Genomic DNA, 18,412 nt, shown 5'->3' on the forward strand with positions numbered 1-18,412 from the left:
TTGAACTCATAACCCTGAGATCAAGAGTCACATTTTCTACCTACTGAGCCAGTCAGGCGCCACTGGGGTCAGTCTTTATGTTAAAGTCCATGGGATCTGTAGTGATTTGTGTCCTTTTTCTCTTAGTCTGGTTAGAGGCTTAACCATTTTACCTTTTCAGAGAATCAGCTTTTGATTTAATTGGTTTTCTCCACTGGTTTCTTGTTTTCATTGATATCTGCTGATTTTTATTTCTTCTTACTTTTGATTTAATTTGCTCCTTTTTTTCTAGTTCCTAAGGTGAAAGCTTAAATGATTGATTTTAGGTATTTTCTAATGTATGAATTAAATGCTGTAAGGTTTCTTCTAAGCACTTCTTTACATCCCACAAATTCTGCTAAGTTTTTATTTTCATGTAAATCAATCCTCTAAGATTTCTTCCTTGACTCATGCATTATTTAGAAGTGTGTTAAGTGGGAATTTTCCAGCTGTGTTTTTTTTTTTTTTATTTCTTGTATAATTCCATTGTAGTCTGAATGTAGACACTGTAGGATTTCTGTTCCTTTCAATTTGTTCAGGTGTATTTTATAGCCAAGAATGTCTTGGTGGATGTTCCATGTGAGCTTGAAAAGAATGTATATTCTGCTCTTGTTGGGTGAAGTGGTCTATAGACATCATTTAAATCCAGTTGATTATTGGTGTTGGTTTCAGCTATTTTCATACTGGTTTTCTGCCTGCTGGGTCAGTCACAAAGAGGTGTTGGACTCATATATTTCTTCTTGGAATTCTCTCAGTTTTTGCTTCACCTCATGTAGTTTGACACTCTCTTAGGTGTATACATGTTAACAATTGTAGAACTGACCCCTTTATCATTTATCTTTATCCCTGATAATTTTCCTTGTTTTGAAGTCTACTGTACCTGAAAGTAATATAGCTACTCCTGCTTTCTTTTGATGAGTGTTAGCATGGTGTATCTTTCCCATTTACTCTTTTTTTTTTTTTTGAGACTTTGTTTTAGATGTACAGAAAAGTTGAGGAAGGAATATAGCCCCTGCCTCCACGCATGCATCTCTCATTATTAACATTCCCCATCAGAGTGGTATATTCGTTTCATCTGATGATCCTATATTGACACATAATCATCCCAAATCCAAGTTTACATCAGGGTTCACTCTTAGTAGTGTACTTTTTTTTGGGTTTGGACAAATGTATAATATGTATCCCTCGTTACAGCATATAGAATATTTTCACTTAGAAATCCTCTGTGTTCCATCTGTTCATCCCTCCCTCACTCCCAGCCCCTGGCAACCACTGATCTTTCCACAGCCTCTGTAGTTTTGCCTTTTTCAGAATATTATATGGTTGGAATACAAGGTGTAGCCTCCTCAGATTAGCTTCTTTCACTTAATATGCATTTAAGTTTCTTCCATGTCTTTTCATGAAAGCTTGATAGTTCCTATACCATGGCTTATCCATTTATCTGCTGTAAGAGTCAGTAGGCTGAGCCCAAATTCTGGCAGTTACTAGTAAAGCTGCTACAAACACTGTGCAGATTTTTGCACAGACATAAGTATTTAACTCCTTTGGGTAAATACCAAGGAGCAGGATTGGCGGATTGTATGTACAAGTATGTTTAGTCTTTTAAGAAACCATCAAACTGTCTTCCAAAGTGGCGGTACCACTTTGCATTCCCACTAGTAACGTATGAGAGTTCACGCTGCTCCAGTTCCATCCTGACCAGCATTTGGTGTCAGTGTTCCAGAATGGGCCATTCTCATAGATGTGTAATGGTATCTCCTTTTAATTTTTGTTTCCTTGATGACATGATGTGGCATATCTGTTCATTTGCTTATTTGCCATCTGTATATCTTCTTAGGTGAGGTTTAGGTCTGTGGCCCATTTCTTTGGTTGGGTTAACTTATTGGATTTTAAGAGTTCTTGGTATATTTTGAATATAGTCCTTTATCAGATGTGTCTTTTGCAAGTATTTTTTTCCACTCTGGTTTGTCTTCTCATTCTCTCATTCTCTTGATAACTTTTAATCTATGTATGTCTTTTTTTTTTTTTTTAATTTTTTTATTTGTCAGAGAGCACAAGCAGGAGAGCGGCAGGCAGAGGGAGAAGCAGGCTCCCCACTGAGCAAGGGAGCCCGATGCGGGGCTCGATCCCAGGACGTTGGGATAATCTATGTATGTCTTTATATTTACATTTAAAGTGGGCTTTTTGTAGACAACATATAGTTGGGTCTTGTTTTTTGATTCACCTGACAATCTGTGTGATAATTGGTACATTTAGACAGTTGGCATTTACAATGTCTGTTGACCTAGCTGGATTAATATCTACCATATTTGTAATTTTTCTAATTGTTACCCTTGTTCTTTGTTTACAATTTTGCCTTCCTGTTTTTGCCTTCCACCTTTTTTCTGCCTTTCAGTGGATTTTAATTGAGCATTACATATGATTATATTTTCTCTTTCTTAGCGTATCAGTTACACTTTAAAAAAAACAAACTTTTTTTTAGTGCTTGCTCTGGTGTTTGTGATACATATTTACTACTATTCCAAGTCCACTTTCAAATAACACTATGTCCTTTGTGGGTAGTGTTGGGTACTTTATAATAACAAAATAATCTTCATTCTTCCCTCCAGTTCCTCATATCATTGCTTTCATTCATTCCACTTAAACGTAAGCATATAAATAAACATACACAGTCAAACACAGTGTTGTTGTTCTTTTGAACAAACTTGTCTGTTAGATCAATAAGAAAAGAGTTCTTTTAATACCTTCACTTATTCCTTTGATACTGTTTCTCTATGTAAATCAAGTTTCTGACTTGTATCATTTTCCTTCTCTTATCTAAAAAACTTATTTCTTGCAAGGACAGTTCTACTGGTAACAAAGTTCCTCAATTTTTGTTTGAGAGTTTATTTCTCCCTCACTTTTGAAAGAGAATTTTGCAGAGTGCGGAATTTTAGGTTGGTGGGTCTTTCTCAACATTTTACGTCACTCCACTCTTCTTGCTTACATAGTTTCTGAGAACTCAGATATAACTCTTATCTTTGCTCCTCTGTAGATAAGGTGTTTCTTTTTCCTTTGGCTTCTTTTAGGATTTTTTCATCTTTGATTTTCTGTAGTTTGAAAATGATAGGTATAGATACAGGGTTTGGGGCATATCCTGCTTGGTGTTATCTGCGTTTCCTGGATATGTGGTTTGGTATCCGCCGTTAAGTTGAGGAAGTTCTCAGTCCTTACTGTTTCAAATATTTCTGTTTCTCTTCTTTGTTATTCCCATTATGTATATGTTACACCTTTTGTTGTTGTCCCACAGTTCTTGGATATTGTTTTTCTGTTTGGGTTTTTGTCTCTCCCTCCACCAGTCTTTTTTTTTTTTTTTTCCTTCCTTCTTTGCTTTTTAAGTTTTGGAGGTTTCTGTTGTGATATCCTCACATTCAAGAGATTCTTTCCATAGCCATGTCCAGTCTATTAATTAGCCCACCAAAGGCATTCTTCATTTGTCACAATTTTTTTTCATCTCTAGCATTTCCTTTTGATTTTCTTAGAATTCATCTCTGCTAACATTGCCTATCTGCTCTTTTATATTGTCTTCTTTATCCATTAGAGCCCTTAACATATTACAGTTGTTTTAAATTCCCAGTCTAATAATTCTTCCATCCCTGCCATATCTGTGTCTGGTTCTAATGCTTGCTCTCTCATCAAACTGGTTTTTGCCATGTATGTGTGTATGTATTTTTTATTTGTCTATTTATCTAAATATTTATCTGTTTATTAAGTTGGCTCTAAGCCCAAAATGGGGCTTAAACTCATGACCATGGGATCAAGAGTTGCATGCTCTACTGACTGAGCCAGCCAGACATCCCTGTTTTTTGCCTTTTAGTAATGTCTTTTTTTTTTTTTTTTTTTAGTGGACATGATGTACAGGTAAAAGGAACTGTTACAAATAGGCCTTCAGTAATGTTATGGTAAGGTGTGGGAATAGGGGAAGCATTTTATAGTCTTATGATTAGGTCTTGGTCTTTTAGTGAGACTTAGACCTCTGGACTGTAAACTTCACATGTGCTTCTTAATTTTTTCTCCCCACTTTGGTGGGATAGGGTGGCTAAAGTGGGCTGCCTGCCAGTCAGTTAGGCTCTGATAAAACCCTTCTGTAAGGTAGGTTCTGGTTACTTTTTTGTGAGCAGACCTTTCTAAAGACAGTGCTCCGGCATATTTCAGAGTGGTTTCTTTTCCCCTTCCTCTGCTAGAAGCATGGGATTTTTCTCCAATATTCACTGTGAGAAGCTGGTAGAAGGAGGTAAAACAAAAGTATGGGGGCTGTTGGAGCTTTTTACTGGGTTGTCCATACTGAGCCTCTAGCAATTCAATTACAGTTCAAGTGTCGCTACCCCGGTACTGGGTCGCACAGAGATTACTGTTCCCGCAGGTTGTGATTCTCTGTATTCACCTGTTGGGCTCCAATTTGGGGGGCATCAGTTTGCCCTGTGACATTTATGGACCTAGGAATAGTTGTTGATTTTCCAGTGTGTTCAGTTTTTGACTTCTCATTAGGACAGAGTGGCAACTTCCAAGCTTCTTACATGCATGCTGTACCATAAACCAGATGTCCTGAATCAAACTTCCTTAAATGTGAATGTTCTCATTCTTGGTATGGAGGTGAAAGTGACTTCTTTTTTTTTTTTTTTAAAGGTTTTATTTATTTATTTGAGACAGAGAGAATGAGAGACAGAGAGCATGAGAGGGAGGAGGGTCAGAGGGAGAAGCAGACTCCCTGCCGAGCAGGGAGCCCGATGCGGGACTCGATCCCGGGACTCCGGGATCATGACCTGAGCCGAAGGCAGTCGCTTAACCAACTGAGCCACCCAGGTGCCCGGTGAAAGTGACTTCTGACTTGTCATTAGAAACAAGTGCTTATGCTTCCTGATGGCCTATTGTATGTTTCAATAATGTAAATATTAACTAATTTACCAACTTTGGTAGAATTTATGTGAGAACTTAGGTTGAGTTATAACGAGCAAATGGTTGGTATATCTGCCAAGTATATTATCTGAAAATCTGGTATAGCGGAAAATTAATGAAACAGTTCTAGAGTCTGATTACCTATTCAGATGATTGAATTCTGAGAAAGTGACTAGAAATAATCTACTACCAGGATCAGTAGAGTTAGTGTTATCCCTGGGATAGTATTGGTGCGCCAAAAACTCTTCCCAAATGACATTTATTTATATTACCAGCTTCATTATTTTTAGAAAAATGGTAGGAATGAAATAATAGTCTTAATTTGTAATCTCATTAAGGCAATCTAGGTATTTTACTTTAAAGGCAACATTAATATAAACATGGAATTGATGAGGACCTGGTTCTAAAATTTACTCCTGAGAATTGTTGTTTTTTTTTTTTTTTAAGATTTTATTTATTTATTTGAGAGAGAGAGCACATGAGGGGGGGGGAGGGTCAGAGGGAGAAGCAGACTCCCTGCTGAGCAGGGAGCCCGATGCAGGCCTTGATCCCGGGACTCCAGGATCATGACCTGAGCCGAAGGCAGTCACTTTACCAACTGAGCCACCCAGGCGCCCACTCCTAAGAGTTGTTTAAGCCCAGCATATTCTTGATAAATTTCTTCTTCTAGCATATATGTCATGACATTGTATTCATTGTGCCTAACTTGAAGTTACCACTACTTGAAGGTTACTTGGCTGCTTTTGTTTCTTACTATCTTACAAATATCCCTTTATCCCTGTTTCCACAAACTACATAAAAAGTTTAAGTGGCTATATTCTAGCAACAAAAATTCTGAGTAATCAATAGCAAAAGTAATAATCTGGACTCAGGTAAAGAATAATTAAGGCAGGGGTACCTGGGTGGCTCAGTCAGTTAAGCATCCTACTTGATTTTGGCTCAGGTCATAATCTGAGGGTTGTGAGACTGAGTCCCATGTCAGGCTCCGTGCTGGTCATGGAGCCTACTTAAGATTCTCCCTCTCCCTCTATCCCTCCCCCACCTCTCCCTCTCTTAAAAAAATAAATAAATAAAATGCACAGATGCTTGTGAGGTCCTTTGTGTTTTAAAGGACAGTGGAGTCAGGTGTCTTCTTGACCTTGTCAGGTATTTCCGCATTGTTCTCATGGTATTCTTTCAATTATATTGGGCATTTATTTAAATGAATTTATTTAAATTCAGTTGGTGTTTGGAGGCTTAGCACTGCCATCTGCAGGCAGGGAGTTAGCTTTCAGGAACTGACCAATCCGTTGGTGGCCGTGGCTCTTTCTTTTAGGCTGGGTTGAGTGCCATGCCAGTAATAGAGATGTATATAGCACAGACTGGGCCTGCCTAGCCTTGAAGAGGTGAGGAATGATGATTTTTAAAAGCGGGCAGGGGGAAGGGTTGCCCAACAAAAAGGCAATGCAGTTTTTAAAATGGGCTCCAAATATATACAAATGACAATAAGCACATAAAAAGATGCTCAACACAGGGGCGCCTGGGTGGCCCAGTCGGTTAAGCGTCTGCCTTTAGCTCAGGTCACAGTCCTAGGGTCCTGGGATCCAGCCCCTCGTCGGGCTCCCCGCTTATGCTCTCTCTTGCTATCTCTGTCTCTCTCAAATAAATAAATAAAATCTGTAAAAAAAAAAAAAAAGATGCTCAACATCATTAGCCGTCAGGTAAATGCAAATCAAAACCAAAATGAGATGCCACTTCACACTAGGATAGTTGTAATAAAAAAGATAACAGGTGTTAGGTGGAGAAATGGGAATCCCCATACATACATTGCTGGTGGGAGTGCAAAATTGTGCAACTACTTCGGGTAACAGTCTGGCAGTTCCTCAAAAGGTTAAATATTTTCCATATGATCCAGCAATTCCATTCCTAGATACATGCCCAAGAGAAATGAAAACATGTACACTCAAAAACTTGTACACAAATGTACAGCATTATCCAGGGAGGCCAAATTGGAAGTAATCCAAATGTCTTATCAACTGATAAATGGATAAATAAAATATGGTATGTCCATACAATGGAATATTATCATAAAGGAATGAAGTACTGATACATACTACAATATAGAAACATATTAAGCGAAAGGAGCTGGTCAGAAAAGGCTACATAATTATATGATTCCATTCATATGAAATGTCCAAAATAGGCAAATCCATAGAGGCAAAAAGTAGGTAAGTGGTTTCAAAGAGCTGAGAGGAAGGGGGAATGGAGTGATTGGTAATGAGTATGGAGTTTCTGATGCCAGTCTTTGACATTGATTTCACATGCAGTAACAGAAACCCTTAAAGAGAAAAAATAAAGATCAATTTTGGATTGAAGAACCAAAGCATTGTGGGATTCTTTCATTTAGGATGAAGAAAAATGACACAAGCCAGACTGCAAAAAGGCAAATTTTTTTAGATATGTAATAAAAGGACATGAAAGAGGTAATATAATTCAATTATTTAGAATACTTAAAAATTCTACAGCTTCAGCAGAAATATTTTTCTTTGGTTTAAGATATTCAAAATACTATACTTAACCCAGCTTTTCTGAGAAAGATCAGCTTTATTGCTAAATGCTTTTGTCCCTGGATACACCATTTCTCCAAACTATTCCACGGGAAATAAAGATTATATATAATACTCTTCTAAAAGTGTGTATATTGTTCATCCAATATAAGAATGCCAAATGAAGCCTATCCAATTCCCTACTGAACTGTTTTCAATTTCAAGAACATAAATGAGATGAAACCAAAAATGCAAACTAGGAATACTTTAAATGTAGTAAGATGAACATCAGCAACAATCTAGGATAAGACCATTAAAGTGAGTTACTGGGCAAAATGGATTGTGTTATATAAACCCTTTGACGTACACTCAACACAAAATGGACAGAAGATGGAGATAAATGATAGTTTTTAGTGAAGTTTCTCAAAGAAATTGAAGATTATGAGTAAAAACCTAACACTGACAATACAAACATGGATTTTAACAGCTGAGAGTTTGTTAGAAGCATGAATCCAGCTGTTAGGTGCTAGTTATGTTGAAGGTGGTATCAGCCAGTTGAACTTAGTATTTAGTTTAACTAAATACTAAGATTTAGTATTTTAAGGTCTAGAATTTAAGATTACTTTATCATTTATATGTGAAGTGTTAATTTTAGCATCTGGCTTCAGTATTATTCAATACACTATGAAGATGGCCAACCTGCAAAATAGTTTTGTTCCATATTATAATTTTTTTTTAAAAGATTTTATTTGACAGAGAGAGACACAGTGAGAGAGGGAACACAAGCAGGGGGTGTGGGAGAGGGAGAAGCAGGCTTCCTGAGGAGCAGGGAGCCTGACGTGGGGCTCGATCCCAGGACTCTGGGATCATGACCTGAGCTGAAGGCAGACGCCCAACGACTGAGCCACCCAGGCGCCCCTCCATATTATAACTTTTAATGTATTAGCTCGATGTTTTAAAAAAATGTATTACTAAAGCTTATCTTGAATTACAGATTTTCTTTTCAAAACCTAAGTTTCTTAATAAGCAGAGTTTTATCTTTTTGATGATTATGCATTATAACTTGGTGAGTTATATTCAGCCACAGCCATCTCAGTTTCTCAGGAATTCGTATTTAGGCATTCTTGCTATCTGCTGCTCTGTACCTAAAATGGGATTTAAAAAGTGTTAGGTAATAGTGGAGCATGGCTAAACCATTTAAAGACCGATGTTAGTAAGCAAGTTCCTTCTCTGAAATAAATCACCGAAGTAGACCCATATTTTTAAAGTGACCTTGTTTTTGGTTTGTTTTAGGCTGCTTAATCTTTTCAATTTATTTACACTCCAGGACTTTTGTATTTTTTATAATGTTTTTCCTCCAAATCTCTACCAAAGAAGCAATGAGACTGACCTTTGCAACTTGATACAAGCTTGTAAGATTAAGTAGAAATTGCTGAAGATGAGCTCTCTGGAAAAAAATAGAGGCGGTTGGGTAATCCACTGGGAACAATCTAGTTCATGACTGCAACAACATAATAAGATTAAACAAGATAAACATGCCTTGGTAGAGGTAGCATTTCATACCCACTTGGATGACTATAATCAAAAACACCTAAGTTAGTGAGGATGTGGAGAAACTAACTCTCATACAGCACTGGTGGGAATGTAAAATGGTGTAGCCACAATGGAAAACATTTTGGCAGGTTCTCAAAAGGTATATAACCAAAGGAATTGAAAACAGGTGTTCAAACAAAAATGTATACGTGAATGTTCATAGGAACATTATTCACAATAGCCAAAATGTGGAAACAACCCAAACATCCATTTGGATAAATAAAATGTGGTAGAACCATACAATAGAATATATTCAGCCATACAAAGGAATGAAGTACTGATATATAAAACGTGGAAGAACTTTAAAAACATTAAAGAAAGCCAGACACAAAAGGTCATATATTGTATGATTCCATTTCTATGAAATGTCCAAAATAGAGAAATCCATTGAGGCAGGAAGCAGATTAGTAATTGCCAGTGTCTGGAGGGGAGGAGGAAATGGTATGACACGACTTTATGGGTCAGTGTTCCCTTTTGGAGTGATGAAAATGTTTTGGAACTAGTTGGGGATAATGGTTGCACAACAGTGTGAATACAAATGTACTAAATGCAGTGGAATCGTACATTTTAAAATGGTTAATCTTATTAGTGAAGTGTGAATTTCACTTCAATTAAAAAATGCTTTGGTATTATCATCTCAAAATAGTCTTATTGTTCTCAAGTTCGTACTAAAAAATCACCCAGTACAGCTCTAGTACCTTCCATGCTAAAGCATGTACTTTCTCATTATGGGACCATAGAATTTGATTACCCAAATCAGTTAAAAATCTTAAATTGTTTCCTCTCCCTAAATGAAATCTAGGTGTTTCCTTCTAGTACTAGAGTAAAATATTAAACTTTCAAAACATTTAAATGTTTTTGAATTGATTAGAGAATTAGTGTTGGCTATAATTTTTTAGGATTTTCCCTATTGTGTTGTCATTTGGATTTTATGATACACTAGTAATGCAGACCTCTAATTTTCATTAATATGGATTTTAGTTTTCCCTCAAACCAGGTTGTAGGGGACCTCTGCCTTTATTGTACAGTTGAAGAATAGGAGATCTAATGATATCAACTTCCACGAGGAATATCTTCCGATGATGGTGTTCTTTGGACCCTCTCCCTTGTACTGTTTCTCAAGATACACCTCCAGACTGAAACAACCATGCCAAATTCTGATTATCAGCCCTTAGTTCGCTCAGAAAAGTCACCATCCAGTGAAATACTTGGAAATTTAAAACTGATTTTGGTATTCAGAATTTTAAAGAACATCACATTACAGCCAGAAACGATTTTTTTGCTAATGTATTACAAACTACTAGTGTATATTTCTGCAATGGCCAATTGTGCAAGAGTTTATTTAACAGGACAGTGTTCTATAATTTTCTTAGTCTTTTATAATCAATTAATATAAAATTTTGGAGTGTTAATTCCTATGGCAAGAACTTGTGACATCATAAAATGGGTTCACCATAGAAAAAGAGGTGCTACACTTTCCATACTTTATTAAATGTACTAAAAAATCCAAATAGAAAAATTCAATCACAAAGATGGCTTTAATCAAACATTTCTGAATAAAACTTTATTCTAACTCATGAATACAAGGTAATTTTGGTATCCTATTTATACAATTTTCTTAGTGTTCCCTACCCTTGGACTCCATTCATACTAATATATCTGTATACTGGAGATTTGACCAGAGCATACAGCACTTCACAATAATATTCTACAGTCTACTATTCTGAAATGCCAATATAATCTGATCACACACTGAGCAAATATCAAAGTTAAAGATTCAGGATGTGGAATGTTTGATAAGTGATTAGTTCTTCCGACCAGAGTTCAATCTAGCTAGCCATGGTGTTAATACAGAATCTGAATGTTTTCCTCACGGGCATGAGTGAGCATGTCATGTTACAATTTCTTCTTTCAAAATGTTTCTCAGCTTTTTGCTTAGAAACTTTGTTTCCTCTCACGTTATTTTAAGGGTCCTGTCAACATGTTTGAAAGCAGACCAAAAACATTTTAAAAAGGAAGAAAACAATATATATTTTGCAGAAGGATTAGATTCTGGCTTTAATATATTCATGTATTTGTGAACTGATGTTAAAATGCTCTCAAAAATGTTATTTAGGAAGGCACAATTTGGTAGCATCAACTTTTTATAGCTTTTTCTAATCAAGACCCCAGAAACTGCCACTTTAATTTTCCCCTTCCAGTATTTTAAATACTTCAAGGTTCAGACTGAATTGTAAGTAAAACTCATTCTCAAACTTACTAAGACTTAACAATACATTGGCTAGTGAGCAGAATATGAAAGTACAGCCTACTTTATCAAAAGAGAAAAGTTCTTATGGTATTGGGTTTAGAGATTAGTAACGAATTTGGGACAAAAGCTCTCATGACTGTGGAAAATCAGAATTCTTGAAGTGAGTGGGCTTTTAATATCTAAGCTATAGAAACTAAATGCAGAAATATGAGATATTATAGTTATCCCGAACATTAAAAAAGTAACAGCTAAAGCATTACAAATAAGGTATGGTGATAACTGAGTTAGAAGAGCTCAGTTACCACTCGAGGCTAGAAACTAATCACTAAAACCGTAATTTCTAATTTTAAAAAGTTTGGCTTCATATTTAAATTTTTTACAGTATATAAATTATATATACAATGTTTTCCTATAACTCGAACTATAATACTCAAGTATATAAAAAGAACGGTTTGTTTCAGAAATGCTCAAAAGCCCCACAAATCCCCCTTCTATTTATAAAAACCAACAATTTCAAAAATTCTTCCAGCAAAGAAATGCTCAGTGGTTCACCCAAAATGTCAAGCCCATATCAGTAGGCAGTTTCTCATAAAGTAATTTATCATGCTGCATTCTGTAGTATCATACGGTCAAATACTCTATTGATTTATGAACATTTTTCATGGGCAAGAAAATGGGATCAAGTTGAATATGTTGTTATTCACTTTGAACACTAAATTGTGCTTGCATCCTAAAAGTTCAAATGAGCTGCAGTAAGAATAAGAATTTAAATGTCCATTTGAACCATATACTAAAAAGTAAAATCCTAAAAACAAAAGTATGATAATACCTTATGTTAACTGAAAAATTAAAGATGAGAAGCAATTAACAATTGGTGATGGCATATTTTAATCTTCTGTTAAAGTTCTGAAGTTGTATTAAATTCTAGCCAAATTGAGGTAGAGGTAGACTCTAATGTTACTCCTTTCATGTGTCAGACTTAGGCCTCTCACTTTAACCTGTATGCATTTTTCCCTAATTATATAAACATAATTCAATTTGAAATGTGTTATGGTAGAAAAATTAAAAGAATCATTCAAATGGTTTTTTTTTTTTTTTACAAAATTCTTAATTCCTATCTAAAAAAAAGGTACTTATAAAAATGTACATAATAATTCAATGTTCTTCCTGGGAGTCATAAATATATGTTTTTCCTTCAACCATAGGAAAAAAGAAAAGTGGAGAAACTACAAATATGAACAGTTGTGTAATGAAGACACCGGAACGTAACTAGTAGAGTAACAACATTTTGCCTTTGTATCTGTCTAGTTTTCTTCTTTAATGGTTATACATAAGCTGTGATTCATATTAGATTTCCTACTAAAGCAGACTTAAATTCCATTAAACATAAGTCTATTTCCATTTTACGAGACCAGTGCTCTAACCCCTGAGCTACGGAGCCCTGTCAGTCTATTTCCATTTTAAATCACATACAAGTGCTATGTGATCAGAGGGATGGGAAACACTAGGTAAGGCCTGGTGGGTGGTAACTTCTTCATGACTAGGTAATGGAATCACCTGTTCAACCTCTAGAGCATTTAAGTCAATGAAAATGTAATCCAGACATCCATGAAAGCCACCAACGTAATTTGTGTAAGCAGGTTCACCACAAGCACTTTTCAGTTTGAAGAAATGGGTAAGGGACATGTTGCACCGTTCCTCTTCCCCATTGGAAGCCCAGTCTTCATGATCCTCTGGGATGTTGCCATTGACAACAAAATGATACATTCCTGTTGATGGGGTACTATTAAAGTCTCCACAAAATATAACCGGTATGCCAGCATACAGGTCACACGAGACATGTCGAATGTGAGCCAAGGCTACTGCCATTTGAATGAGACGAATGTACCCACCTGTGAATATAAAAAACATTAGTGTAAGTACTTTTAAAAGTTGCCTTTAAGAAGAAAAAAAAAAGCCCACAAACTACATACAGTATCTGGGTGACATTCAAAATATATATTTGGACGAGGGGAACTGGATGAAGGTGGCCCAAAGGTAAAAAAGAAACATTTCAGTTATGAGATACATAAGTACTATAGAAACATAAAGACCACAGTTAACAATGATATATGGTATATTTAAAAGTTGCTAAGAGTAGATCCTAAAAGTTCTCATACAAGGAAAAACATTTTTGCAGATCTGAGGTGAGGGATGTTAACTAAACTTATTATGGCAATCATTTTGCAATATATGTAAGTCACTGTGCTGTACACTTTAAACCTGATGCGGTTATGAAATTGTATCTCAATAAAACTGAAAGAAATAAAAAAGATGTGTGTAAAACAGCCTTACTGACCTTAAGTTACCATGTTTACATCACTTGTGAAAACCACTAAAACCCACCTTTTGGATGCCAGTAGAGATGGGTATTAGCAACACATATCCTTTTAGAAGAGTCCTTTGTAGACTGAAGAACAGAAACCTAAAATAAACAAAGGGCCAAGAGTTCAGTTGCTGTCAATCTCCTGAATGTTTTTCTTTTTTTAAATTCAAGACTATATGATGAACTGACATTTCATAACCTTCCCTGTCTGAAAAGTATAATTGCAATTATGAAATTCAACTTTTGCTACAAGTTTCACGATACACATGAACAGGATTCAGCATAACATGTTTTAACAACAGTCCAACATAGAGGAAGTTAAGGATATTATTTTAGAGAACAACATTAAGGTTGGTGTTTTTAAGTGGGTAAAAGCAGGCTTTAGAGTCAGTCCCGCCTAGATGGAATACCCATTCTTAACCATTTTATAGCAGTGTGACCTGGAGAGAGACACTGTTTTCCTAAGTCAGCTTGGTCACTGGTTAGACACTATCATCCACCTCAAGGGGGACTGTTGTATGGATTCAACCAAATGAGCTTACACAGAGGTGCATGAAACACACTGGGTGCTTAAAAAAAAAAGGGTAGCTACTCCAAAATCTTACTATGAACAAAATCAGTTACCTAAAAACTCTGGACAAATATACAAATAACATATTTTTAAAAAATTCTCTCCAACAAAAAAACAAAAAAACAAAAAAAACTAAGGCAGCTTAACACCCTGCTCAGTGATGATGTAATATATAAGTAACTGGGCAAGAAGAATCCTGGCTCCACACTTGTGTGAAATTGGACAAGTAAACTTGACAATTTCCCCATATATAAAATGGGAAGAATAACATCTGTAAAAATAGCAGGATTACTCTGACCAAAATTAAAATATTAATATTTGTGGAATACTTCATTAAATATGCCAGACACAATTACTAAGTACTTTTTTGTTTTGAGTTTTTATTTAAATTCCAGCTGGTTAACATACACTGTAATATTAATATCATGAATAGAATTTAGTGATTAAATTTTAAGTGCTTTAATGTGTCAGAACAGTGCTTGGCAAGTAGTAAGAAAACATTAATTAATTACTATGTTCTTGTATTCAGCATGCGTCTTTCCCACGAGATGGTAAGCACTATGAAAGTCCGTTTGTCTTGTTCAAACGTGCCTGGCACACTATAGGTGCTCAGTAAGTATTTGCTCAATGAATGAATGAAAGCTAACCTTTGTGTTGAAGATACAAGAGCAAACACCCTTCAGTAAAATCTGAAAAAATCTTCCAGGGCCCTAAAAATCGACGAGTATGTAAAGAGAATGGCAGAGGTGCTTTACCTGGAGGACAGAAGATCTCTGGAGCACCCTCTCCTGCGCAGACGGGTACAAAACGAGTTTCTCCAGCAGGTCTTTGTGAAGTGGGTCGGACTCCAGGGCTTCGTGGAAAGAAATGTCATGCTGGCTAAGGAGAGTGAATTTGGCCTTTCGGTAGAAAGTAGCCAGGCCTTCGTGCTGCTTGATTCTAAACACGCCCTCCAGCCCAAAGGCCTCGAGGGCCGGCACCAAGCTGTCTGTAAACACGCTGCGATCAACCTCTTGCAAACAGATGAGGTCAGCGTTGTAGCCCGTGAGCTCCTTCTGGATAAGGTTCTGGCGGTAGTCGAGTTCCAGGGCATAAGGGGCACAGTACGGGTACAGGACACTCCTCGAAAACTCAGTCTGGGCGTACGTGTCGGCCAGGAGGTTGTAAGAGACCGTGCGGATGAGAGAGTCGTCCGTCACCTTCTTGGTGTAGAGATGCCGGTGGTCAAAGGTGCAGGTGCCAGGCCCAGCCTCCACGGGACACACACTTTCCAACTCCCGGCTGGGCCCGAAGCGCTGCCCATTGCCTGGGGTGCAATGAAGCTTGAGTCGGAGCCCGATGTCGGCATTGGACGGCGTGTAGACGCGCTCGTTCACACCCGTCTCCGTCCAACTGGGAGAGGGTGAAGAGGGAGACAATGACGAGGGGCCCCCACCCTCAGGCTCTGCCGCTCCGGGTTTGGCTTCCTTGTACCAACGGAAGACGGAGCTGGCGGGATCCCCAAATTCGAGGCTGAGCTTGGGGCACACCGGGAAACCGGCCATGATGTAGCGTGGCAACTGAAGCTCGGTGAAGGCGGGCGGGTTGCGCTCCACCTTGTACTTGACATCGCCGATCTGCAGCACCGCGCCGTCCTGCCAGGCGTCCACGTTGAGCACGTCTTCAGCCACTGCCTCCTCCCGGTAGTACAGCTTCACCACCGGCTCGCAGGCCGCAGCCGGCTCGGGCCCAGGCCCCGCACAGGCCACGCCGCCACCTGCATTTGGCCGGTTCTTCCTGCTCTTTTTGGCGGCGGCCGCCTTAGCGTGACCTTTGAGGGCATTGGTTGCTATCCGGCTGAGGGCCCGACCCAGCGGCTCGCTTTGGTCTCGCTGCATGTTCTTGTGGCTGCCGTCGGCCAGCGCGAACGACAGGCTTAGCTTAGGCTCCGAGGGCACACAGCGCACTACAGCGCGCTCCATGGCGCCCGCTGTCTCAGTCGCCGCCTCGGCCCGAGTGTGCCGCTCCACCGCCGTGCGGACCCCACGAAGCGCGGCGCGGGAACTTGGGAGCCTCCACATGAACCTGGTGGCCCAGCGGCCGCCAAGCCTCAGAGGAAGATTGAGGAGCTGCAGCAGCCGGCTCCGGGATCCATTCAGTCCCGTAACTTCCGGCCGGAGGGAGAGGGCACCAGGTACTTCCGCTCCGCACTTTCGCCAGGCCGGCTTAAATGCTCCCCTTTTCCGTAGCCACGCCTATCAATAATTCCTCCAATTTAATCTTTATCGTCAAATCGAGCCATAAAGAGGGGAAAATAAAGAAACTATAGAGGTGCCTGAGGGAAATATTGGACTCCATTTTTTTTAAATTTTATTTTATTATGTTACGTTAATCACCATGTTTTTATCGAAAGTGCAGTTATAGAGCTGAAGGAAAGGTGCGCCAAGCCGGAAGTCGTTGGGGCGGTGTCATGGTTCCGCTTCCCTCACGGAAGCCGGCGCTTTTTCTGGATTCTAGCCTCCTGCCTTGTCTTCCAGCTCCGCGGGGCTAAGCAGCGCGAGGGCGTGGAGAACTCGACCAGGATTGCCAGCCTGGCTCCGGCCGTGGAAAGCGTTGCCCAGTTCCCCTCCACCGCATTCTCATTGCCGCTCGCCCTTTCCGAGGTGTGGGTGGGTTTGTTTCAGAGCGGGCACGCAGGCGCACGGAGCTGTCTTTGTGGTAGTAACAAGTAACGTTATACAAGAATTACCATTTAGGGAGCGAAGACTATGCTAAAAACGTCATTTATCGTTACGAGGTCCAGAGTGATTAAGTTACCTGCTCAAGATCACAAAGACATTGCTGAAAGAATGGCAGGAGACAGAATAGCCAGTAAGAGAAAATGAGAAGTGTAGCCTTCACTGAAAACCAAATGAAGAAAGTATTTCAAGAGTGATTTTGTGTTGAATATAATTAATATTCGGTGATTAACTGAAAAAAAAAAAAACCTTGAAAATTTGAAAGAACAAATTGAGAAGTCACTTCTGTCCACAAATGATCTAATTAGTATCCATTTTTCCTTATCCTACAACTAGAATGCATACTTAACTGGGCATCTAATAATAAGCCATACCTTACCCCCTGGCTTACCATGAAGAAAATAGGCTTTTGACTGTGTTCTAAAAGCAGGATGGGTTTTGCAATTATTTGAAATTTCTATGCGTGTCCTGCTCTGCTCCCACCCACCAAATATTTAATAAGGTGACCGGGTACTGATAGTTTATATGCACTTCGAGTCTACAGTATAGGTATAAAAGTCATTACTTTGTATAAACTGACTAACATAAGGAAGAAAGTAAGTCTTGGTAGTCTAGTTGATAGTACCCCATTTAACAAATCAGAGTTTTGAAATGGCATTTTTCTTATCCACAGCACTTTCCTTCATGCAAATTTGCAGAACTCAGTCTTAAATCAGCCTGTATAAAGAAAGATAGAAGCCCTACTGGAAAATGTGAGTTTCCTTTAAGCAAACTGATGTAATTTAACAATTAGCAGTCTTAATCCTAGTTTTGAGACAGATGCCTTTAAGTGTCATACTTCTCTTAGTATATATATGTGTATATATATATATATATTTTTAATTTTTTGAAAGAGTAAAACAGACCCATGTGAAAAAAGGTAATCTTTCCACCACTGACTCCTGTGCAAACACACCATGTATTATGAATATATACATTCCTCCTACTTATTTACACAAATTGGAATATAGTATACCCATGGTTCACTACCTTCCTCTTTTTTTTTTTTTTTAAATATTTTATTTATTTATTTGACAGAGAGAGAGACAGTGAGAGGGAACACAAGCAGGGGGAGTGGGAGAGAGAGAAGCAGGTTTCCCGCGGAGCAGGGAGCCCGATGTGGGGCTCAATCCCAGGACCCTGGGATCATGACCTGAGCCGAAGGCAGACGCTTAACGACTGAGCCACCCAGGCGCCCCCACTACTTTCCTCTTTTTGAAAGAGGACTTCAACTACCTCCATTTTGACCTCAAACTTTCTAATTGATTAAGTTCTTCCTTCCAGCTAATCTCTTTACACAGGCAAAAGACCCTGCAAGCAGTGCGCCTTGTGATGGGGAACCAAAACTACCCCCTCAAGCCATAAGGATTGCCCTGAGGCAGGAAGAACCCCCCCCCC

At 38.6% G+C, this 18,412-nt stretch overlaps 1 protein-coding gene across 1 annotated transcript; it reads right to left on the bottom strand.

Moving 5' to 3' along the window:
• Nucleotides 1-12,522: 12,522 nt before the first annotated feature.
• Nucleotides 12,523-16,496, bottom strand: PDE12 (phosphodiesterase 12). The gene is made up of 3 exons (XM_034998046.1): nucleotides 15,014-16,496; nucleotides 13,708-13,786; nucleotides 12,523-13,214 (listed from the first exon to the last, which is right to left on the bottom strand). The coding sequence occupies exons 1-3, from the start codon at nucleotides 16,316-16,318 to the stop codon at nucleotides 12,772-12,774; spliced, it is 1,827 nt and encodes a 608-aa protein (XP_034853937.1). The 5' UTR covers nucleotides 16,319-16,496; the 3' UTR covers nucleotides 12,523-12,771.
• Nucleotides 16,497-18,412: the final 1,916 nt, after the last annotated feature.

Source organism: Mirounga leonina, unplaced genomic scaffold, assembly GCF_011800145.1.
Source record: "Mirounga leonina isolate KUSES-001 unplaced genomic scaffold, KU_Mleo_1.0 Mir_94, whole genome shotgun sequence".
In the NCBI taxonomy this organism is placed as follows: domain Eukaryota; kingdom Metazoa; phylum Chordata; class Mammalia; order Carnivora; family Phocidae; genus Mirounga; species Mirounga leonina.

Excerpts from the sequence above, each read along its gene's own strand:
- PDE12 (XM_034998046.1), bottom strand. The coding sequence starts at position 16,318 with ATGTGGAGGCTCCCAAGTTCCCGCGCCGCGCTTCGTGGGGTCCGCACG. Across the intron at positions 13,787-15,013 it reads AGAGATCTTCTGTCCTCCAG|GTTTCTGTTCTTCAGTCTAC; the intron begins GTAAAGCACCTC and ends TGTTTATTTTAG. Across the intron at positions 13,215-13,707 it reads TCTCTACTGGCATCCAAAAG|GTGGGTACATTCGTCTCATT; the intron begins GTGGGTTTTAGT and ends TTATATTCACAG.